Source organism: Sander lucioperca, chromosome 17, assembly GCF_008315115.2.
Source record: "Sander lucioperca isolate FBNREF2018 chromosome 17, SLUC_FBN_1.2, whole genome shotgun sequence".
NCBI classification, from domain to species: Eukaryota; Metazoa; Chordata; class Actinopteri; order Perciformes; family Percidae; genus Sander; species Sander lucioperca.
The window spans coordinates 24,672,410-24,697,553 of NC_050189.1; the positions used below are offsets into that span (position 1 = coordinate 24,672,410).

Sequence of the window (25,144 nt, forward strand, 5' to 3'; positions counted from 1 at the left end):
TTGCTGCAGTGTGCCAAATCAGCTGCCTGGCACAGGGCCGAAACTGGGTACACACCATGGCTCCCTAGCTCCAATTCTTTCTCTCTCCTCGCCTCTATTTTGTGTCAGAGATTAAAAATAGCAAGTTGCCTTCTGCAGAATAAGCAGTTCATGGATTCTGGCTTTGACACTGTGTTTGCCTGGAGAGGCCAGCTGTCACCTGCATGCAGGAAGAGTAGGCCTCACCACTGATTCTCAATACACAGTGGGCTCTGGACTCTGGCTGCGAGACAAAATGGGTGTGTCTGTGCATCCATTTTACAGTGCTGAAAAACTTTTTGTTTTCAAAATTACACAATCATACTGAGAAGCTTTTTGTGCGTGTTTGCATGTGTGTGTACATTGAGCTGAAAATTACCTTCTAAGACCCTAAAAAGTGGAAAATATATAAATTATGTTTCGCACACGGACAACTGAAATAAAAATCCTTCCAAAAATGGATATGTTAATTCAATTAAAAATAAAATTTTAATATTTCTAGGATTTTAGACAACTGTCTAATGTCGATTTGTGATGCAAGAACAATTTTCTCCCAAGGCTGGAAAGAAGAGAATCAAGTTAAGCTGCTCTAATCTGTAAAACAATCAAAAGACTGAGACTGCTGCATTTAGAATTAATGAGAGACCAACCTTGTGAACACTTAGAAATTAGTCGGAGCGATTTTCTGCAGATATGGGCTCATTTTCTGGTTCAGAACATTACTATCAAACAAACCTCATCTGTGTGTGAAAGCTCAAACAAATATTGCACATAGTTCCCAAAGTCAGCCTCTGTGTCAGAGTGGAAGTGTAGTTTAATGAAAATCCTGCTTGCGTGGTTTCTAGCTTCAGGAGGGACCTGATACAAATATCAATAAAGAACTTTCAATGTCACTAGACCAGTGGTTCCCAAAATACCATGTGCCCTGTCAGGTGAACTCAAGTACCTCTTCATTGACAAGAGTTACAGTTAATCATTTAAAGTGGATATTGTTACAATCATGTTCTCATACAATTGATTTTTTTGGGTGCATGTGCGTGGGTCACATAAGACCAACTTCAAGACCGGTAGTTTTGTGGGTTTATACATTTATAGTAATAAATATCAGTATATATTTCCACATATAAGGCACATGTCATCTCATCCAAATATCAACTATCTAAATAAATAAATAACTGATGGATTAGTAAGATTCACCTAATCATACGTACAGATGAATAGACAATGAAAAAGACATATGTACAATACATTCATTACAAGTTTTGGTAAGCCAATTTTGACCCCCTATGAGAGTAACAAAATGTAGCACTCAGTTTATTGGCATCCCTTAGGAGGAAGAAGAAAGCAAACAATTGGGATCAGCTTATCCTAGGGGAAAGGAAGAAGGGAATATAGGGCGCAGGAGTTGAGGTTGCTATATTTGTTATTTTCCTAGCTAAATTCTTCCTGTAGGGCATTAAGTTTGCAACTCAATTGATTTCAAGATTTTGTGTTCCAGCGCAGCAACGACCCTGTCTAGGTACAAAGTGCACCTCCGGCTCTGTCAACGGTGGCTGAAAAAGTGTTTTTTCTCTCTGTTTTATTGAGTAAAACAGAGCTGCTAGGTGGAGCAGGGAGCTGGCCACGGTGTGTGAATGCAAGTAGGGCTGATTAATGCAATTATCAATAAGAACGACAAGGACGTGGATTTAAATAAGTCTTTCAGTGACGTCAGATCATGCCAAGCTGTCACTATGACAGGTGTCACTGCGCAGATCCACAACGTCCCAGTCCCCTGTATTCGACACCTCTGTGGACTGGTTCTCTGGAATTGATACCGAGTCTGCATGTTCAGGTGCATGATTTGACTTATTGTCCTGGAATTGGCAGGGCTGATGACCCACTTTTGAATGATCAAAAGAGGCTTGTTTAATTGGAAGCCATGAAAGGTCTGACTCAGTGGACATTACACCCAGCGCCAGAGCTGCCTCTTCTCCTTCCTCCACCGTGGAACCCAGTTCTTCATCCTCCCCTCCCTCTACCTCATGCCCCGCCTCTTCCACTGGACTCCGCCCCTCCTCCAGCCCTGAGGCGGCTCCATCTTCCGTCAGGGTCTCGATTTCTCCCCCTCTCCTGTCAATCCCGTTCGTCTCCACCCCCACCAGAGGCTCCAGGCTGTTGAGCTGTGCAGGTGTGTCTTCCCTGCTGACGCCATCTGTGCCATGATCGCTGCCAGCGGTGTGGCATTCCCACGATGATTCATGTGAACTTCTGTCGTCTGACACAACTGGGAGAGGGAAGAGGAGACAACTGGTCATTTGATCTGAGGCCATAGTTACATTAGAAAACAAGTACTTTGGCCCTAACCCTAACCCAACAAAGACAACTTTATTTCATTTGCATGTATCTAATAAAGCGAGACGTATCTTTGACTCCTTTCCTGCTTCCAACGTTAGCTACATGATTGCTGGATATAAGCCAGGCACTATATAGTGCTAAGTAGAACATAACGTAATCTCGGAGATTATTCCTTCACAGTGCTGTGCGATGCGAGAAAATCTCAGAGTTGATACGGGCAGACACAGCAGTTTCCATCTGACTCACCCTGGGTCGGGTTAATTAAGTGTACTGCTAACTTACGACACTAATAACATTGCAGTCGCTAAAATTCCCCCGCGAATCAAATCTATACTTCACCGTTAACCGTCTAGCCACTAAACCTGTATGGAAATTAACACGTCTGCTGAAGTGTTAAATTCGTTAACGATCATACGACACAAGATACACACACACACACACACACACACACACACACACACACACACACACACACACACACACACACACACACACACACGTTCTGGTGGTTGATTAACGTAGATATGTGCTGATTAGCTCTCATAACGGGCCAGGTGGGGAGCACACTGCCATGAGTTCATGACGCTAATGTCTGATTACTCCACATTTTCATTGTGATATTTTGTGATTACATTCTGAATCTGCAATGTTCTCTGTCAGGTAAATATAGTAGTACAATGTCTTCCTCTAATGTAGAGGTAACCTACACAGTAAGTCAGTAGTAGTCTATACAGTGGAGTTGTATATTAAGTGGTTTGGGGTCCTTCTGTAAGTAATTTTGGGGTACAATTTGGTTTTGAATTCTACAAGCAGCAATACCACAGGCCACGCAATCGGCCCATTCCAAACAGGCCCATTTTCAACGGGCTCTGTACTAGTAATACTAATACTCCTAATAAAGAACTCTCGCTGAGTGGCAACATTTCAGCCAGAGTTTACAATGCATTTTAAGGAGGGAAAAACACATGCATATAAAGCAGAAAACAATAATAGTTGGTAGTTAATGAGTTATCGCTAAGTATGAAGAATTGAACTGATATCACAGTAGGCAATTGACTAGCCAATATAAACTAAGGATGCTGAAAGGCCGAAGCCTATAATGGTGTGGCAGTCAATCTGTTAATTACTTCTATTATAATCTTTTTTTATGTGTCAAAAACACTTACAAAAGAAAACACAAGGGAAACTTTCCTCTTTTGGACCACTGTGTCAATGTAGAAAGTTATTTCAATTACTTATGTGACTGAAGTGCTTCCATGGCAACAGGCTAAATATAGCAGCAGCGCCACAGACAAGGGGACGCAAGACAAGTGTGACGCCCCGCATCTCGGCAGTAGCAACAGCTTAGTTCTGCTTCTTCGCCAAAATATGCTCTCACTTTGGGGATTACTGACCCATATTTGTGGATGTGCAGGCAAAAAGGTTAAAGACTGCACATAGAGTCCCGGCCACCTTTTCTCACACACACACATACACACGCAAAAACACGTAGGAAGAAAGCAACATTACTTAAACTGGCATCCATATTTATGGCCCCCGTCCCCCATCCCCTTTCAAAGAGAACACGGCAGAAGTTTCTGAATGTCAGCGGGCGAGAATTTGCTTCACATTTTCAAAATGCCATGGCATTTGGGCAGCTTGCACCAATGAGAAGCAGAGAGGAGTGGAGGCGGGAAGGGAAAGGACTTGGGTTAAACAGGGAAGATAGCAAGGAGTGTTTAGCACGTGGTGGCTAATTACAGTGTTTATCCCGTTAGCTGTGGGTTCTATTATCAATGGCTGGAGAAGCCAGTTACACACAATTACACACTCACCTTTGGGTGGCTGCATGTTTGGCTGAGTTTTGGCACGTGTTGGATGAAGCTCTGGTTGAAGGTTTTCCTTCAGTGTCATATTGTCTTGTGTCCCTGTAAGACCACAATCAAAGAACAGCACCCTGTTACTTTCACACCCAAATCACAACAAAAACACAAAGTAAGAGGTATGAAGAGTTTGGGTCATGTTAGGAATGGATGGAGCTCGTCCAAGCACATGTATGGTGCTGTGTTGTGTGTGTTCAAACATACACGCACGTATGCATTGCAGTGCTCACAGGAAGTGGCTTTAGTTCCCTGTCATCTGTCTTCATTAGTGATGGCTGCACGCCTCTTAGGATGACACCATATGCTACTCACAGGAGACTGCACTATAAACCAGACATCACACATACACACACAAAACTGTTTTCACATAACCACATGCATACACGGGCCTGTAAGTGCGTGCATCAGCCTTTGCCTTCACAGAAATCCTATGAATAGGCATGTTTCTCTGACCATTCAAGTGTGAGGCACAAAACCAAACAGAAGAATGAGAAAATGGTCGACTGGATGGCAGATGCGTAAGAATCATGAATGGTGAACGGAGACCATATTGTTATGAATACACTCCATATTGTTATGGATGCTCAGTGTTGACACTGACATGGGAACAGTGAGTGATAGCGTGGGGTGGGGGCTGTTTGGATCCTGTGGCTTCTACATATCAACTGTGGGCATCAAGAGAAGCAACAATGTTGCAGGATGTTTAAAAGAGTGGTTTTAAATCATTATGCTATATTATTTAGATTGAAATGTCTCGACGAATATTGGATGGACAACCATTACATTTGATACAAACTATTATAGCCCGTCAGGAAGAATTATAATAACTTTGTTGATCCCAGGTCAACATTTCAATTTGTCTAGTTTATGACCAAATACTTGCAAAACCAATGACATCCCCATCAGCCTCAGTTGTAAATTATGTTTATTGCTAATTAACAAAGATGGTGAATTTAGTAAACATTATGCTAAACATCAGTTTGTTAGCACCGCCACTTTATTGCCTGATGTCATTTAGTAGCTAATTTCGATCATTAGCAACCAGTTGAAATACCTATTATAAGGAGTGGATAATATGGATAGAATTTTTCTTCAAGGTATATGTACTTTTATGTCCTTATAAAATTAAATATAGTAAATCATCTGAAACTTGTTATAGCTGAAATGACCAGATGGGAATGTTTTTGGTTAACCCAATGAATCAAATATCTGGAAAAAAATGTTACATGACATTAATGAAACATGAATGAATCAAATACTGCCATAAAGCAATAACGCTCATTGACTAGAAACACGGCCCAGAACGACCCGATACAACCGGAGATATCAATCAATTGGATCAGTTAAGAAAAGGTCTTAAGGTTTAAGACTACGCCTGCATCCGAGCACTCTCTTTAAGTTTTGAGAGAGGTCTTAGAGGAGTTTTGCAGACTGCTTTTGAAAGCCAATAATACGGTGGTGTTGGTTACCAAAGAGCAGTGCCCACACTGAGCGCAGCAGTGGGTCTCCAGCGCCAGGCAGCACTCAGGAGGAAGCAGGAGACACCAGCGACTTCTTTTAAACCGCTCTGGCAGTTGCCTGACCAACCATCTAACCATCTCCTCTTCTCTCTAACACACATACAAAATACTGTATATGCGTATGCAACCACCCCGCAAAGATAACAGGCTCTTTTGCATTATATGACACTCCAACATACGGGATCATACACTCCATATCACAAATAAGGAGACAAAAAAAGAGATGTCTGTCAAACAGTCAAACGGTTAAACCCTACACTGGGATGCAGTGCTGTCAAAACAAAGCTATATGGGTGCATTCTTTATCCACCTCTGTCTTTTCAATAGCTGATGCACACTGACATGCTTTCACTTGCTGTGTTACATTTCAGGTGCACTCATTCACCATGGGGGTTGGGGGGATTGGAGGACTGGTGGGGATCTATCAATCACAACTTTATCCGACTCACTGCATCAATGTCATTGTTATTGTTTTTGGCTCTCTCTGATCCTGAGACAACGTAGTCACCACTAGTTTTCTCCGGGTCTCAGATAGGCAGCCAAGGCCCTCCATCCTATCCTGTTTGCCTTTAATATCCATCAGCCCAACTTCGTATCACATCAAGGCCACAGACGCTCACATCTCTCGCTATATTTCTGTCTCCCTAACTGTGGTGGACAGTGTGGTCGTCAGGCACTCTGGGCCCTCGCCTACAAATTCCCTAATAACGGCACATTCCCCTAAATGTGTTTGTAATGTGGGCAATCATTTTCAGTAATGGATGCTTGTCAGTTTTATGGCGGTGAGAATGACGGTCTCATGACAGGGCACCTCCATCCAGCCGCAGCCCCTCCACCTCTCAGTCTGGTTTATACACGGCACAACATCTCCCTCCAGTGGGAAAAGCGGGGAACTATTTTTTAGGTAGGCTGTCTTTTTCTGACAGCAAATGTAGTTTGGAATACTAATTTTTGATACAGTTTACATTTGGTAGATTACATTTGGTTGCGGTTCTCTGGGGATGAGGTTTATTTAAAGGATGGGAAAAGCTGGCAGCCATCTTATCAAAATGTAAGGGCTGCTATGGATGCAGTGCATATCAAATATATTTCATTCATAAGCCGGGGTTTACTCATATACACAGATGCATGGATACATAAAAAATAAAAAATGGTGTTGTATATGTAATTGTTTTTGAATACTAGTTGGGTCTTTTATTTTGCTCCTCAAATTGAAGGAGACAAGAATAAAAAAAAAAAAAAGATATCTACAGTTTTGAGAGCACATTTTACTATTTATTTTATCATTTCCTATTCCTATATTAGTTTGACTCCAATTCCCAGAAAAACAACTTGGTCTGTTAATCAATTCTTTTTCTCTGACTACACAGTCTGCATTATACTGTATATCACTCTACGATATGACAGCCCTCAGTCCTGGTCTCACATGACTTTTGATTCAAATTCTTGCCAGTGAGAATTTGAGCACATTTTAAAATGAACCAAGAAGACAGTAGCGTGCTTCTTTTAATAAGGTCTCTCCTGCGATTAAAACATGCCCAACCCCAACATTCAAAAATAATATTTTTTCTCCCCTGAGTGTACATTTTCAGACAGATCCACTAGACCAAAAATATCAGTGTGTGATATTCAGGGAACCTGCTCTAGTCAATGCTATAATGAACAGACACATAAGCGGGTGGTCAATGGAGTCAACACATTGTAAACGGTGGGCATGAGGTGACACGCTTTCTGGGCGTCTGCCCAGATTTGTCCTGGCAGGACATAGTGGAGGGCATGGATGGGCTAAGTGGGGCAGAAGGAATACATACTCCCAATTCCCACGGATATGCGGTAGGTCAAGCCTGAGACGCAGCAAGAGAAGAGAGAAAGACACACCGTTATCAACATATAACCTCATTAATGTAATGAGTGTAATGTAATTAATATTTCGATTAAAAAAAAGAAAAAAGGTAAATCAGTGTAAGCCAGTTTGCTAGCTATAACAATAAGAGATAATGTTTTGTTTTTTTTTAACTTAAAACTTAAAAAAAAAGCATTTAGGAGCAATGTATGTGAGGTGTAGTGTTGGGAAAAACATTTTCTTATTATATTTCAGCAAATTCTTAATTATAAAAAGGGACATAAATGGCACTTTATCACAAGTTAACGGTTCGGTAGTTAACCTTTTTCATTTTTACATTTACTTTGTGTGAACATGCACGCACACGCACCCATAGTCACACGGTCATGTTTGCTAATGGTGTGGTAGTGGAAGTACCAACCGGGTCAAAAACATAGGCAGAAACATTGACACACAGTCTTTGTGAGAGTGGATACATGCAGAGTTTGAGACGGATGCCTACAGTAAAGTTCCTGATCATATGTAACTGCCTTATAGACATTTAACTACACACAGCAGCTATACCTTCTACCCAATTTGCTCTAATTCACATGGATTTATCAGAAACATTCAAAAATATTTATATAATTGTGAAATTATGATGATTATTTAATACACAAACCAAAATAATGTATATCCATGACAAATTACTGTATGACTTATTATTCTGTCTTTGTTTAATAAGTGGATTTTGGTTTCAGGACTTTAAGAAGGAGACTGCAATGTGGTACAGCCTAAGTGTATTTTCTGTGGAAGCTTTAACAGTTGGTCTAGAGACCCACCTGGAAGACTCCACAGTCCTGAAACCTCCAACGTCTTCAGCTTCTTTTCCAAATCAGCTACTCTGTTTCCAAGGATCCTGCAGACCAAGTACGATGGGTCAGGTTACTGGGGACTGATGAACAGTGTTTGTGTGTTTTGGTGTGTGTGTGTGTGTGTGTGTGTGTGTGTGTGTGTGTGTGTGTGTGTGTGTGTGTGTGTGTGTCACAGTCCAGTGTTTGCCTTGGAGGTGGAGGAGGATTCTCTGAACAGGTATGTAAACATTATAAGTGTGCCAGGAGGATGAAGTTTACAGGTGAGGCTTGTGAAAAAGTCCTTGCAGTCAGTGGAAGAGCATGTGAGGGTTCCTCCGACATCATTATGTACCATTTCATTACCTGTTGGTGTGTCTCTGGTGCTGGATCACCAGGTTCTTCTCGTGGATGGTCTCCAGCAGAGCCGTGGCCAGGGACTTGAGGTCGGAGATGGACTGAGGCGTGGCTGGCAGGTTGCAGCCCTGCTCTTCCAGGAGCATCTCCTGAACTTAAAAAAAAAAAAAATGGAGGGAGGGAGAGAAAAAAAAGGTGTCAGATAAATCTGATTAAAAAAAAAAAAGACAGGTAGGAATTTATTTTATTATTTTTGTTTACCTTTATTTAACCAGGAAGAGAAATCTCTTTCTTTCAAGAGTGTCCTGGCCAAGACAGGCAGCAGTACAACCACACATACATACATACAAACACAAAATACACAAAAACACTAAAAACATAAAACAACTGAAACAGCAAATCCATCAAAGTCAACCACAATCCTAAACACATCAGGCAAAACATCTACAGCCAGATGTGGCTGACTCCAAGTCAATCAACATCCTCTTAAAAACAACCAATGAGACCAGCTCATTAAGTTACATGGATTTCTGTAACTTGTTCCATGTAGAGGGAGCAGCAAACTTAAACGCCTTTTTTCCCAGCTCAGTTCTAACCTTTGGAAGAGACAGAAAGAAAAGATCCTGGGAACGAAGATTGTAAGTCCCAATACTATTTACACTGATATAGGTCAGAATGGAATAGAAGGAGAGAATAAAAAGAACAAAGCTATTTTTATTTGAAGCCATCTACAAAAACATGGTACTAACCGACAACCTGCCAATAATGCACCAGTCAAACTTCACAAAACCTACACTAAAATATATATTTTAGTATACGTATTTAGTATATATGATTCAACATGAGACGGGGAAAACAGCACGACAAGAGCAAGACAGAGATGGAGAGTTAGAAACAGCTGTCTACTAGTGACACTCCTAACTTTAACTCAGGAGCCCACTGTGCTGCTTCTGCCAGCAACTGTCAGTCTTGGCAGGCTCATTTCCCTGCCAGTGGTGCTCTCTACCACTCAGAACACAATTAGTAACCCAGCTGGTGCCCGAGCGGTGGCTTCAGGGATCGGCAAAAAGGAGTTATTAAATAATGCATTATTACATGGCTAGAAACAATGGTGTTTTAAGAAACTGGCTCGTTATATGGAAGAAAGAATCAGTTGCAGAGTTTATCTGATCAAAAACTACCTCATGTGCCATAATACAGACAGAGGTGAGGGAAAACATTTTACTGGCCTTCAACACTCCCCAGATCAGCTGCTCTGGTATCTATTTATGTCGGATTTTTAAAGAGAAATCAAAGTGAGCCGAACAGTTTGTGTTTTCACCTTGTTTGGCTGAGAGGACGCCAGTTAGAGGACTGCTGTTTATTTTCCCATATGTGCTGTAGTTTTTTCTCCTCTCAAGAGCTGTCTGTGGGGAGGGGAAAACGAGAGAATAAAGCCAGCTCTGCCATGTTTGATGAACACTTGAAATACAAGTTTTACTTTGAGTTCATATGCATACGAATGCAAATTCAGTTAGGTCAAATGAATTGTTGATTCATAAATCCTCAAAATCCCAGTGATTTCATCTGTACCTTGTACTTCATGATGTTGGATTTCAGCAGGTTCACTTCCTCTTGCAGTTGGCTGAGACGCTCATGCAAGTACCTAGAGTAACAATGATCCATATCACCATCAGAGTCACAGCATATATAATGAGATTGATGAGGTGAAGATTGCATGCAAATCATAACGGACACGGACAATAGTTTTAAGTTGAAGCTCTGGCAATCATAACTATTCTATATGAAACTTGAAAAAAATGTTTGAAATAAGTCAGACGTGTAATATTTACACAGTGCTTTACTATTAGTGTAAGCCGTCCCCCATGATCATTTAAACTAATAGTCAAATCTACATTTTGGGGCATAAAAAAACAATCATTGTTATTGGTTTAATCTTACAAAAGCTCAAAAAATCTAAAAGGACTCCCCTCACCTACTTAACATCAAGTACATGTATACAGGTAATGTTGCATTGTCCAACTGATATAACTAGTAGCAAACTAAGTACTACAGTACTAAGATTTAAAGCCATTTCCTGGGAATCTGCAGCTCTTATCAAACACATGAGCCTTCCAGAGGCTGGATTGGAGATTTAGAAAAATAGAAGTGGAACGGGCTTGAAACAATGTTATCAGTGAAGGTAGTTCTGTGTCCTAGGTATCTGCTTCATTTGTCTCACTTACCTGTTCTCCATGCAGAGGGCATCCACATCAATGATGCGTGCCTCACGGTTGCCCAAGATGTGGTTGAGCTCCACGTTGAGCCGGTAGGTCTTCTCCCTGAACACACTGCGCTCCGACTTCACGTCCTGCAGCTCGTCCGCCAGAGCCTTCATGTTGTGCTCCATCTCCTCCATCTAGGAAAAAAACAACCAGGCAAAAAGGTTTGTCAGAGACTCCATTGAAAGATATTTTGAAGCTCTGTTTACTAAAGTAGAGTTTGCTGAGTACATGCACTGTTTTTAGCAATCAGCAAGAACACCTCAACAGCAGGTTCAAAGGAGGGGGAAGTATTATTGTTTTTTTATCAAAATAATAGAATCAAATAGAACACTATCACAATGTAAGCCTCATAATGGCAGTATTTACTGCACTGTGTGTATGTAGCTTGCAGGAGTGACAGTAGTCATGGGGGTGAGAATAAAGTTTAAAAAGTGATGCATGTCCCCGATGCACAATGCAAAATGTGAATGAACTGTATTATGAACTACTGAGGCTATTTTTGAAAAACCAAATTTCTTTTACCTATGATCAAATTTCATTGTAACTGCACTGGACATGTTTGAATGTGATGTGATATCATCTAAATTTGAGACAGTTGTCTTGGTTTTGGATGATTTAAAAAAGAAGAAAAAAAGGAAATGTATATACCTGTAGCCCTGCTCTCTCTAGCTGGTTAACTAGATCCTCGCGTTCATGGGCGGGGAAATGGCGCGCGCCCACCTCCTCATCCCCCAGCCTCTGTCGAGTAATGGTCATTCTCAGCAGCTGTAGCAAAAAAAAAAAAAAAAAACATTTGAAATGCACTGCGTATCTCAAACACATCTAATCATGCACTGGACTGAGTGAGGGATCATGTCATATGCTGGCCCTGGTAACCTTACCTTGTTATCCCCCTGGGCCTCGGTGAGCCTCTGAGTCAGCTCCTTCACCTCCTCAGCCAGCTGTTTCGCTCGCTCCCTCGAGTCTCTCACCAGCTGAGCCAGGTTCACCTGAGGAGAAGGTGGAGAAGAAGAGGGAATGACAATGGTATGTTTGGATGTAACAATGGTAACAGGCCACTTGATCCATCATGGAGAGGGTCCAAATCCAACAATTAAACCCATTCAATTAGGGTACCACATCTTTCTATTTCAGCTCAGGGAAACATATACACAGGGACAATTTTTAACATACAGAAACAACTGTGATTTACAGCTTTTGAATGGGTTGTCATCAAACACATCACACATAGAACTAAATAGAGTTCGCTATAAGAAAACAGAATTCTAAATAATCAATATCACAACTAAAATCCCTCTCAGTCTAAACCATAGATGTAATATTTATTTCAAAGCAGATAATTTAACTTTTTTTTTTTACAACCAATTTACAAGAATCCCATTATTTACTGTACTGTATATAATAAGCAATAATATGTGTCAGCATTATCCTTTTCACAACACTGATGTTTGCTTGTTGTTTGTCCTCTAATCAGCAAGACTCCTTTTTGTAATGCATTGCAATTCAGTATCCAACTCTTTAATTCTGGTGTCACAGCGTGCTTGAAAGCACCACCAAGCAGAGTCCTTCTCTTTGTCTCTACAAGACAAAAATACCTTAACATTTACCCTAACAAAAATCTCGTAAGGTGGGTAGATTTTTACTGTGGATATGTGATCTGTATTTGTTTGGTATTATAAGGATGTTTGTCCATTGATATCCTGTATTTGTTGTGAACACATGTCCCAGTGGTTATTCTCCCCAAACTAAATCAACATAATAAAATGGAGGGAGCTATTTTCATTCAACCACACCAAACAATTTACACCGTAACATAACGAAGGCAAATACTTTAGCATAAGTGGCAGTGAGAAAGTCTTTTAAATCAAACACAACTTACTTGATTGCGTTTTTCTGGTGGCAAAGAGGGGTCACCATCCTAAAATATGAAACGAGTTACATTATCAAAATATTATCTGTCATCAAATACAATTAGCAAATATTACATTACGCATACTGTTAAACATTCCCATTTAATTGACTGACTGCTTGGTCAGAGAGTATATAGACAATACTGCACACACAGACAAATGAACATCACCTTGAAGGTTTGAACCACTCACAATGAGTTCCCTGTACTTTTTCTTGAGTCCCTGGTGGCGCTCCCTCAGCTGGTTGGCCATCAGCTTGTACTGGTCTCTTTCCTGCTGACAAGTATCCAGCTCCTTGGACAGAATGAGCAGGGCCTCTTTCTTACTCTCCAGCTTGCGCTTACACACCAGGAACTACAACAAACACAGCACACAAGGACACAACAGAGACAAGTGGTATTATGAGATGCTATACTGTGCATACAGTTAATTGTAAGTCAACGTCTATCTCTCGTAAGCTTATTCTTGGCTTAAATATTTCCCTACCCTGCAATGGCAACGGTCAAATTACTTAATAGTGCAAATATTACAAGCCCCGACCAGTTCCCTACAGGTGGAAAAACACACACTGGAGCGTTAACGTGTAGATAAGGAACAGCAGAAGGAACAGCGTAAACCTTGATAACTGTCAGACCAGCTCATAACCAAATTAAACAGCAGCCGCTACAAAGGAGCTGAATGTGCAGTAGTAGTGTGTAGTAAAGCTTGTAGTATGGTGTGGTTTGTAGCTCAACCATGCTAATCCCTTATGTGAAGCTGCAACTAATGAATCTGCAAATTATTTTCTTTTATTTTTGTTTGTTTGTTCTATATCATAACATCTCAAAATAGTGAAAATGTCCATTATACTTCTCTAAAACCCAGGGTGGTGATATTACATTGCTTGTTTTCTCTACAAGCACTTCCAAACCTGAATGCAGCTTCCTATCACATATGACAAAGAAATACAGCAAATCCTTTGATTTTATTTGGGTTTGTGGGTCACTCTGCATTAAAGAGCTATATTGGAGTAATTTCATTATATTGGGTATTACTAAAGTTTCTATATAAGCTTTTTAAAAACACTTGAATTATTTTTGTTTGACTACACGTAAGCACAAGGCTATATGAGTAGTGCCATTTACAGTCAGTTAGGCTTATATTAGGTTTTCTATATTCATATAGGTCGAATATTCAATCTTCAGGTTTTGATACATTTATTCGAGTAAATGCAGTCCCACAGGTGGGCTTATCTGGTCTAGCACATATAACGTTAAGGGGAGTCAATGTATTTCCAACCTAGAGTCTTGGAGTGCTGTCGGCACGACAAAATAGCTAGCTTACCCCTTCAATCAATCGTTAGCCTATCTAGCAAAAGACGAAAAAGTAGCGTTTGTATGTGATGTTAAACAGCTCATCGGTCTAACGTCATTAACGTTAAGCCAAGACACCGAAGCTCATTCCATATGGATAAGGGAGCTTCTGTAAAATCAGTCCGTCTCTGCAACAGCTGTTCACGGTCTTCGCCACTCACTTACCTCGCTGACGAGCCCCTGCCAGTCACCCTCGCTCCTTTTAGAAGACTGCATTATCCGAAATATATATATATATATATATTTTTTTTTTTTTTTACAAAATGTCAGGATCAGGGCTGCCTCTCTGCCTCCATTCGAGCAGCCTCTCCTCCGTTTGTTTATCCTGCAACGCCACTTTCTTTAGCTCTGCTGTCTGTCAAGTCGCGCAGAAGAAAAAAGCTACGACTTCCGGTACAACGCTGACAATAAAGTTCTCGTTGAAGGAAATTAGTTTTGAGAAATAATTCCAATTTATATGTATGCCCCACTCTATGGTATGCCCTAACACTATTTAAGTATGAAACACTGGATATCCTACATTATTCGGAAGTAAAGCGAAACTGGAGCGCCCCTCTCTTGGGGAATAATAAGCCAGACTAGCTGGGCCTCAATTCCAGTGGTGGAATGGATGTAAATTTACTCAAGTATTGCATTTAAATACAAATTCAAGGTACTTGTACTTTACTTCAGTTATTTACATTTTAAGCAACTTTATATTTCTACTCCACTACATCGCAGAGGGAAATATTGTACTTTTTACTCCACTACACTTTTCACCTTTAGATACCATTCAGATTACAGAATTTATCCCCTTCCTGTCCAGTTTAAAAAACATGTATTTCCAGATTGATTTTGGATGTTTGTGATAAACCGAAGGGTTCCTTTATGTCTTGTTTTTATGTTGTAATTATCCTACTTCTTAAGCTAAATAAACTATTTTAAACCTCTCTCTGATCAGCAAGAAAAAGCATCATCACAAAGCTGAAAACAGCTGTTTTTCTGAGTTTATGAAAAGCAGACTTTGTAGAGATAGGTGGTTATCACAGGACAGCGATGGTACAAATATGATGATCTTATAGAATATGATGCGTTGCTATAGATCAATAGTATAAGGAGTAAAATGTACACAACCTTAAACATACACAACAGTAAAATGCAACATACACATAGATGCAGCCATAATAATCCAGAAACATCATGTATTATAGTAAAGCACTGATAGGGAACATTTTACTGCACAATAAGTAGGCTACTTTGACTTAAGCACATTTTGCTGATAGTACTAATAAGGTTTTAAATACAGGACCTTTACGTGAAGTGGAGCATTTTCAGTGTGGTATTAGTACTTTTACTTAAATAAAGTATCTGAATATTTTGTTCACCCTTGCTCAATTCTCACCCAGTATTATATTAACATGTTGGGTGGATGAGAGGAAATTATCTTTGACCAATGTTGTGCCATAGCACAAATATAATGAAACACATCTTACAATCATATTTTCAAAATATTTATTCAGATACTCAAGTTGAAGTATATGTTGAGGATAACATCCAATATGCCTAAAACAAAAATAATGAAAAGAGAATCTTTATCTGTCATAAAGCTCACATATTCCAATATGTTATGCACATTTGCAATACCATTGAATTCAATTAAAAAATAAGACGCTTGCCATCGTTTTTGCTGACTTTTGTATGATACACAGTAATGGCATTGTAGTCCTTGTTTTATGTACATTTTGTAGTTTCACAAAACAGAATGAATACCCAACCTCTTTATTGGTCTCAAAACCCTTCTGAAATTGTAGAACCTCCGCAACCTCAACAAGTCAGCTCAAGAAATGTACTCAAAACACAGCTTGTCCTACCTCTGTTATTTGTGAAAAAATAAGCATAGGATTTGGTATTATAGTTAATTGTCATTCTTTTACCCCCACATAATGTAACAATATCATGGAAATATACAAGAATGAATAAATAAATGTGTTTTTTTTAAAGGACTCTAGCAGTAAAGTTATATCACCAGTAAAATATAAAAAGTATCAAAAGTACAAGTAGTTAAGAATTTTCAATTTCAGGGTCTTTTTAGGTAAGACTGATTCCTCAATATGTGAAAACATTATGGACAGATGATCATGATGGACAGATGATCAACAGTAATGTAATCTAACGTATATGCATTCACCTTTACTATTTCTCTCAAAAATGATGATCGTGTTGGTAAGTACTCCGTGTATCCTTAAATTCTTTTTACAACACTGGCAAAGATCGTTTACACTCATTTTCTTCTACTATTTCCAGTGTGCGTGCAGTTGAGTTCTGTTGACAACTATGCGTCGCTCAACATACGTCACATACTCCGTTGCTCTGATTGGTTGTAGGTCTATCCAATTGAATGCAGAGGCATTGTCTTTCCTGGTTTGGTTGAAACACGCCCCATAATCACAGCCCAATTGAGCCGTATCAGACTCATATTCTGACTAGAATCTGAGTATGACGACGTCAGGCTAGGACTGACTATGATGAATAAGCACATTGGCATGTAACTAATTATTGTTATTCTGTCATATGTCCCCACTGTGTACATTGGTAAAAAGTTTTTTGTTTTGTTGAAAAAACAAACAGAAGATGTTTCAATATGTATTAACTAAATATTGCTTTTACTTTGCATTTCTCAAGGTAAGTTAAGCCACATGAACAAGAGTTTATATGAATAGATTAATTTATGTTAACTATAATTTGGGCACCATTTCCACAAAATGATAAAGTTGTAGTGCAGGCTTCTGCAAACAGGTTTTCTATTATTAGTACAATAAAAGGGTGGGGGAAATTTACAAGTACTCCTTTAAGAGATTAGTCAATACACCGCTCTGTCTATACAATATTGAGTATTTTGTATGTTTTGGTCTGCAAAAGTGGGAACAGTAAGAAGCCGGATACATTTCAATGTTACTTTCAAATCACTAATAGCTAGGAATACAGAGACTTAACATTCTGTTGTAATTTGTTAAAGAAATAAAGTTACGAAAGTTAAGATAGTAATTAATCTTAAGAGGGGAGACTTGATCTTTGATTGATGTTGTGCCATAGCCCTAACATAAATAGGATGAAACACATTTTACAATCATACTTCTACACATTTATTTTGATATTTTAAAAAACTGTATGTTTAGTCTCTTTAAACAACTTAGTTGGGACACTATAACTATTAAAACTGTATTACAACTGTTTTTTTTGCGTGTGCTTTATTCTTGCTCTGACTACTTGTTAGACTTTTTAATTTTTTAAAGTCATCTTCAAGACACTGGGTTGAGACTCCTGAACTGGGACACCCAGAAGCTCCTTAGGGTTTATGGACATCATTGTAAAGTTGGTGGTGAGGTCGTCTCTCCGAAACATTTCCTCTAAGGGGGGCTCTGAATTCCACCCTTGGGTCTTGGAAAACTTGTAAACACATCCAAAGAGATCAGGAAATATCGTCATCACATCAACTTGGGCTGCATCCTTGGGACTGCAAAAAAAAGGAATAGTTTACATCATTGTATATAACATTTTGTATGTCAGGGTGGATATAGTTGCATAGTATTAGCAAGCAGTAGAATGAAATAGTGTGTACAAAAATTACATTATTCTTAAGACGTAGGTGATGTACTTTTTGTACTGTAAAAAGGCTACTCGACACTTTCTTAAAAAAATAAATGAAAGTGTGAATAATGATTGTGTCAGTGTTGATGAATTACGAAGGATTGATTTTTAGTGACATCTCAAGGCCCTGCATCACTTTCACTCACTAGTGCTCATGGAGGTTTCGTATGAAGCGCAGTAATCCCAGTGTGTTGTCAGGGTAGGCTTTGTTCTTGGCATCCATCTTCTGGACCAACTCTGGTGGACACTGCAACACCAAAAATAATTAATCATACAGTGGATTTTAGGAATACAGAAGTTACAGTTATGTTGCAGTCACCTTATTTCTCCACTGTTTGAAGGATCCATCTCCAGCACATTCTTCCAATGAACAAACCAGTTCCTTGTCAGCCTTTCGACAGTTTGCCACCTCATCCCTGTTGCCAGTCCTTCTCAAGTATTCAACTTTCCTGAAAAAAAAGTTTTTTTACGATGCATGTATTGCAAAAATAAACAGAACCTTACATAATCTCATATGATACTAACTAAAAATGGTGTTCGAGACATTCGCCAGGCAAAACAGGCCTGATATGCTGTGGATTTCTCCATATACCAAATACGCATGATTACTAAGAAACACAACAGCAAAACTGTAAGGAATGTATATAATAGTGTTATACAAGCGCTAACTAACTACCTACACCTAGCATCTAAAGCCAATAAGCAGTACCATTAGCTACAATAGGTGGTTGTTAGTTGTTATATGCATGATTGGCACATCTACTGTGTTGGAGTTTGGATGATGCTATATCACAGTATATGCTAGCATTAACAGCTCTTTTCTTACTTTATAGATAGTGTAACCAGAACTTCTAAGTTCTGTTCTGACATTTGTTACAATGCTAATAATTAAACATCCAGCCTTAGAACAAAGCCTTACCCAACAGTATGTTGTGTGGTTCACTGCATACATTTAGATAACAATGCAAATGATCTATAATCTTTGTTTATCTAATATTTGTTTTTTAGATGCCTTTAACAAACACAATTTACCATAAGCCCCAGCCTTTTGAAGACTAAATATCACGGCTCGACCAGAGGTGAGTCAATGGGCAAGTTGCGGGGGTCACGGTTAGTTCAGACAGTCTCGCATTGCCAGACCTTCCTCCACAGCGCTGCAAAGGAGGGTTTGGCTAGTCCACACGGCATTCCGGGATGGGAGAAAAACATGCTCTGGTTTATTGGCATTTCTTTAAAACAACAACAATCTTTTTGGGCAGCGCTAAGCCCCGGAAACAATAACGGTGCGGCTGCAAAATAGCCTCGGGAAAGAACTTGTTTGGGTGGAACGTGTACGTTTAAAAGTTGTTTTAGTTGTGCAACAGAAAACTCAGATTCAACAGATAATCTAGCTAGCTGTCTTAATTTACCCTGCAGAAATCTGAGGAGCAGTTAACCATAGTACTCATAAATCGACCGGAGTTTAGAATGCCAACACAAAGAAAGTGGAAAGTGTGGGTCATCCGGCCTAAAAAGAGGGACATCCGGCAGAATTTCTAACATTATTGGCTTTTATCAAAATGAACCTATTAGACGGATTTCCATAACATTTGGTATGGACATCCATGGTGCCCAGAGGATGAATCCTCTACTTCAGTCACAGCTTTCACTTATCCTTTATCTATGTATGCTTATAAGCCTGCTGACATTAGAATGTAGCCCAAACCACTGTTGTGCCTAAATATACAGTCGCACAGTGCCACCAACATGGCTATTGGTCTATCAGTCTTGTTTCATTCTTCATGCCACTACGTTACTTCTGAGCAAAACACAATAAATGCCTTTGCGATTACACTGAAAGTGTGCATTGCCCCAATTTGCACACTTCATCATATAGACCAAAAAATATAAATCTTCAGGGGTCCACCCAATATATGGGTATATATGGGTTTGGATCTATGGTTTATACTGTCAATCGGGTCCGGGTCTGGTCCCGTTGTTTAACATTATGTGTAATATCCATGTGGATCAGAGAAAACCCAGCTGCTGAGCGCTGATCAGCCCTGATTGTGATGGTAGTGTTGTGTGTGTGTATGTATGTGTGTATTGTAACTTGCAACATTGAAAGCAGAGGTCAGACTTGCTTGAGCACAAATGATAGCAAATTAGCAATACTGACTTTAGCAGCTGTGGCAACTTAATTGTTTAAAAGGGAAAACAGTTAAAGTTATCTTTATAATGCTATATGCAATAAAACTGCAAAGCGGATACTAAACATTTGTTATCTGCCACTGTGACACCAAGTGGACTTTTAAGCTGAAATAACGAGTAGACTAGCCAAGCCAAGTAGACAAGACTGCTTTCAATAAGCAAGAGAGGAATAACAGAAAACCTGGATGCATTTTACCAACTTTCTTGGCAAGGAGGATGGATTATATCCGTCAGAGCCAGACATAGGGGAGAAAGCTACAACTGTTACATTAGACCACACAAAGTTTGGTTTTGACAACTTAATTAGTAAATCAATGTTAACTTGTTAATAGCAATCAACTGTGAAATCTGTATCTTTTGGGTCCAGACGAGTTTGGGTCCGACATTTCTCGGTTCTGCATGGGTCAGGGTCCTAGCTTTCAAATAATAGACGGGTTTGGTTTCGGATACAACTATTGTAACCCATGACAACCTCTACCACAAAGACTTGCAAAAGACATTAAATAGTTGGAGATTGCAGAGGCAGTGGTACACAGCCAGTATGAGACTATAATAGCAGCCTGCCTTTGAGTATGGCTATTCAGAATAGCTATGACCACATTTCATACTGAACCAAAAATGTCAACCTGTTACTAGGCTAAATGAAAAGTCAGACGATCACCAGTCATTAAGATACATAATCTGGGAATCATGAACGTTTGTATCACATTTTGTCCCATTCCATCCAGTAGAGAGATATTTCACTCCAGACCAAAATTATAGAACAACCAAATGACTGACAACACCATAGAAGATAGATCATAGAGTAGACCATTGATTACATGTTATTATTAATCAATTAGGCTATTTCTTTCTTACCTTTCAGGTTTCCAGAAGAAGGGGTGACTCAAGCATTCTTCCACTTTAGGTCTGTTCATTGGTTCTTCATTGATCATCCACTCAATGAGATCCTTTGCCACCACATCTTCAACATGGTCCAAAGTGTACTTCCCTTCATGAATGTTGCCCTCACATTTATAGGATTTGTCGCCGAAAGGATGGTGTCCCCCAGAAAGAATATAATAACTGAGCATACCTGCCACCTTAAGAATTAACAAAACATTTAGCAATCAAGGAAGTATTTTTCAATTAGTCATCAATTAAGTTTGTAAGACAGAAAAACTGACCTGTACATCAGTGTTTGCCTTGTATGGTATGTCAGTGTCACCTTCGTCTGCTAAAGTCTCCTTGGCCATCCAGCATTTAGTTCCTGCACTGGCTGTGCGATAAGTTGTTTGGCCTTTGGGTAACCGTCTACTTATGCCAAAATCAGCTAATCTTGCCCTCCCGTTAACATCTGTAGGACAGACCAAGTAGACAAACTCAGGAAACATAAACATGCATGACATATTCAAATACAGTTTTTCCTGAATTTTAAAATTCCATAATTTCAGTATATTTTTTAACTTGTCTTACCGATCAAGACATTCTGTGGTTTGAGATCCCGGTGAAGAATTGGAGGACTCTGACAATGAAGCACCCTTAAACTTTCCAGAACCTGAGAAACAAGTTCTTTTATCGGCAGACTCCTATCATTACTTCTGATGTACTCTTCCAAGGTGTTTTCACAAAGTTGAAGTCCAAGATATCCAAAGTTCTCATCCTCCGCAGCATCAACATATCGTACAATAAATGGATGATCAAGCTCTGGAAGTCGCAGAAATCCTTCCTCATTCTTCAGCACTTGATAGTTGCATTTAGACATTCTCTTAATAGCAACTTCAGTGCCATCATCTCTCAGCCCCAAGAAGACTTCAGTACCATCACTTCCCTTCGCTATGCGGAATTCTGCATCATTCACATAAATCATGCTCCCAATATTGGTTACTTTACTTTCATCAGTGCTCAGAAGCTTCTCTAGTTTTTCTCTCCACCTCTTGCTTATTTGGAGCCATTTGTGTTTTATTGATAATACAGTAGTGTTGAACTGGAAGGGCATCATATATGAAGTTGACTCCATAACAGAAGCTGCTGTTAGATCAGTTGCAGCAGTGCAAACATCATCGTTTGGGTCTTCTTGCTTTTCCTTCTTTCTCTTCTTCTTCTTTTTCTTCTTTTTCTTGGATCCAGGTAAGATTGCAGAGTCTTCACATTCCATGTTTGGTTTGCTGAAATGATTTTTCAGTCGTCTGAGCACTTCTTTCAGCTTGTCATTCATTTTCATATCTGCAAATGCTAGTGTGTCCTCAGGCACCGACATTATCCCCACTGATGTAAAGATGGAAGCTGCCTGTTTAACTGAAAGTAAGTTTGCAAATACACCATATGTGTAAACTCTAATGTCAGAAGAATGTTGGTTCTTTACAAAAGGAGCAACTGTTTTGCATAACTTCTCAAGAAAGTCAGGATCCCAGCCATCTGTGCCCTTTGTTTTCTGTGTTATCACATACAGAGTTTGCAGAACAGTTTGGCATATATCAGGTCTATCTTTGGAGCAAAGCTGGTCCAGTAGTTGGGGGATTATAGCTAATGCTTGCTCATTTAGTACGTCTTCCATTGTGCAGAAAACTGCATGCAAACTATCTATTGCTCTCTTTACATCTCTCTCAGGGATGTTTGGAAAGCGACTGACTGCACCTGTAATATATGTGTTCACATTTTTAGTGTCCTTCAACCATTTGATACTTCCCTGGCTGTATTTTTCATTACCTGGCCCAGTAACAGTAAAGAGAATTTCGATCATGGTCAGATGGGTCTGAGGATCCTCCAGCAGCATGTGGCTGTCAAAGGTTTTGAACACTTCTTCAGGTGGTTTCTCTCGCACAGCTATTTCCATATCCAGGAAATATCTGAGTTTGGAGCACAATTTGTCTCCTTTTAATGCAAGTTCATGAATTATCTGAGATATTTTTTGTAATTCAGGATTAGGGAGAGGTAACAAAGTTACCAGCGCACCGGCAGAGATGAGCACTTTCAGAACATCCTCCCTGTCATTGATGGCAGCTTGCAGCGGTGTGAATATGGGATTGCATCCGTTTGGATTAGCTTTTGCTTCAAGTAGTTTCTCCACAAAATAAAGTGGTGCTTTGGATAGTGAGACATAATGCAAAGGTGTCCAGACATTTTGGGAAGCCTTGTTTGGGTCTGCACCCTGATGCAAAAGGAAAGTAAGAATTCCCCTATTGTGATTTACAACAGCAGCAATCAGTGGAGTTATATAGTCATTCCACTCTCTGCAGGGGTAAACTTCATTAACGTCGTATTTTTTAAGTAATTTTTGGAGCTTCTTGAGGTTGTTGTTTATAATGCACCTTATTATAGGATGTGTTTCTGTTGGGGGGGCTGTGACCTGTGTGGATAGCTGGATAGATGAAAGGATATTCATTTCTTTGCTTCAGAGGAACTGTAAAAAAACAAAATAATTATGTTAGTGTACCAACATTTGGTGCCATTTTAAATTTTGACATGCAGCCAAAAGCTATCATTAGAATTCAAGGTTCATTATGTTTATTTCATTTTCAAGATGCATTTTTATTGCATTTGAAATTCCATTTACAATCATTGTATTCACAATCATGTATTAAGGTGGGTGCCGTGGGTACAGATCGGAGATACTTCAAACCAGAGGGCAACCACATCGGAAACTTGCTAATGCACAGATCGTGCCACACCTTGCCCTTACTCACCGTTTTAGACTTTGAACTTCCTCATTCAGCCTGTACACCCAAAATTAAACTTTGAATATGCACAGGTATAAAATGCCTCCAGTAGGCTATTCATAATTTTTTATCATAGTTGGGACAAGGATGAAATATTATGTTATTAAACAAACTGACATTAAATAGATAAATGAATAAGTCATGCTACATAAGTGTGCTTTTCCTTAGCGAGCACACACTAATTATTTTACATAACAAATTTAAGGTAACTAGTAGAGAATTGCAGGAAAATGTACTTACAATGTTGACGTGGGACGTCTGCTGCAGTGTGAATCATATCTAACAAAACTTAACATGCAGTACTCTTTTTGTAGGCTACTCCTGTCTGTGACTGACACCTTTTCTCTCTGACTCTGCCTCTGAGCTCCTCCCATTTACAGAAACAGGTTGGTCAAGACTTGCTGGGAGAGGTGGGTTGGGTTCAGAAGATGAGGGGACATGCGCCTTTCAGCAGTCTCGCAACTTTACAGGTGTGGAGTTCAGATCAAGGGCGTGGTCCGCGCAAGGGCGCTGGAAGTACAGGGCCTTGAGTAAATATGCTCATGAGCCCTCAGTTATTACCATGTGCCCACAATCATGTTCAGGAGTTAAATGACCTTTTTTCCTCTCGGTTTAGCTTTACCAATATACACCCGACCTTTTTGGTTAAGGTTTTATCCATTATTTTCATTAATAGTTCATATTTTCCTTGCATGCAACAACTGAACACCAGTCAAATATAAGACAATAAGTACAGAAAGTATAAGGCAGGGCCAGGAACTAAAATGATTTAAAGGTCTGCACAATACATAGGTTTACATAGCATTTATTCTTCTTTTTGTTAAACTACCATTAAATATACATTCCAGCATTTTATTTTATTTTATTTAAGGTGTCCCCACTCGACTTCTGAAACCAAACCTACGTCCTTGCCAGTACTTGCTAGATAACAGAGAAAAGCTGCTGACAGGAAGACAAACCGGTTCCTTTCTGTTAAGGTTCAACGTCCAAAAGATATATATTTCTGCTGTTGTAGGTTGCTTTGCATGAGGCTGTGATATTCTGATGGAACCATCCGTCAAACCAACACAGCCAAACTAAGCACATACAATGTGGATAAGAAGTCCGCTGAGTTGGCAGTTTACGTATGCTGTTTTATACTGGAGCATGCCATTTTATTGGACAAAGACATATTATGTAACTCTGTTATATAGACATGCACATGTGATGATGATAGTGTTCAAAGTAGTATTGTGTTTATTATAGTTGTAAAGTACAAGTTCTTGAACTGTCATTGAAGAATGGTGCCATCTTAAAGCGTAACTCTCGCCAAAATTCAACCTAGGATCTTTTTGTG

At 39.5% G+C, this 25,144-nt stretch overlaps 1 protein-coding gene across 6 annotated transcripts; it reads right to left on the reverse strand.

Moving 5' to 3' along the window:
- Positions 1 to 814: 814 nt before the first annotated feature.
- On the reverse strand, positions 815 to 24,217 carry ccdc149a (coiled-coil domain containing 149a). Of its 6 annotated transcripts, none has more exons than XM_035993527.1 (13): positions 24,049 to 24,217; positions 13,134 to 13,295; positions 12,911 to 12,949; positions 11,913 to 12,020; positions 11,680 to 11,796; positions 10,993 to 11,165; positions 10,340 to 10,412; positions 10,089 to 10,173; positions 8,777 to 8,921; positions 8,402 to 8,478; positions 7,549 to 7,581; positions 4,170 to 4,262; positions 815 to 2,284 (listed from the first exon to the last, which is right to left on the reverse strand). In XM_035993527.1, exons 2-13 carry the CDS (start codon positions 13,191 to 13,193, stop codon positions 1,734 to 1,736), a joined length of 1,554 nt encoding a protein of 517 aa, XP_035849420.1. In that variant the 5' UTR covers positions 13,194 to 13,295; positions 24,049 to 24,217; the 3' UTR covers positions 815 to 1,733. The 6 variants fall into 6 exon arrangements, with proteins under 6 accessions (XP_035849420.1, XP_035849418.1, XP_031140990.1 ...); XM_035993525.1 differs by lacking the exon at positions 24,049 to 24,217 and adding an exon at positions 14,459 to 14,799 and having other exon boundaries at positions 815 to 2,275; XM_031285130.2 differs by lacking the exon at positions 24,049 to 24,217 and adding an exon at positions 14,459 to 14,780.
- Between the last annotated feature and the right edge of the window lie 927 nt (positions 24,218 to 25,144).

What these genes read in the sequence shown, in the direction of transcription:
- ccdc149a (XM_031284979.2), bottom strand. Translation starts at nt 23,474, where the DNA reads ATGAATATCCTTTCATCTATCCAGCTATCCACACAGGTCACAGCCCCC. An exon ending in ACCACAGAATGTCTTGATCG is followed by an intron (nt 21,447 to 21,565) that starts GTAAGACAAGTT and finishes TCTGTCCTACAG; the next exon opens with ATGTTAACGGGAGGGCAAGA. An exon ending in AGGCAAACACTGATGTACAG is followed by an intron (nt 21,193 to 21,276) that starts GTCAGTTTTTCT and finishes TTAATTCTTAAG; the next exon opens with GTGGCAGGTATGCTCAGTTA.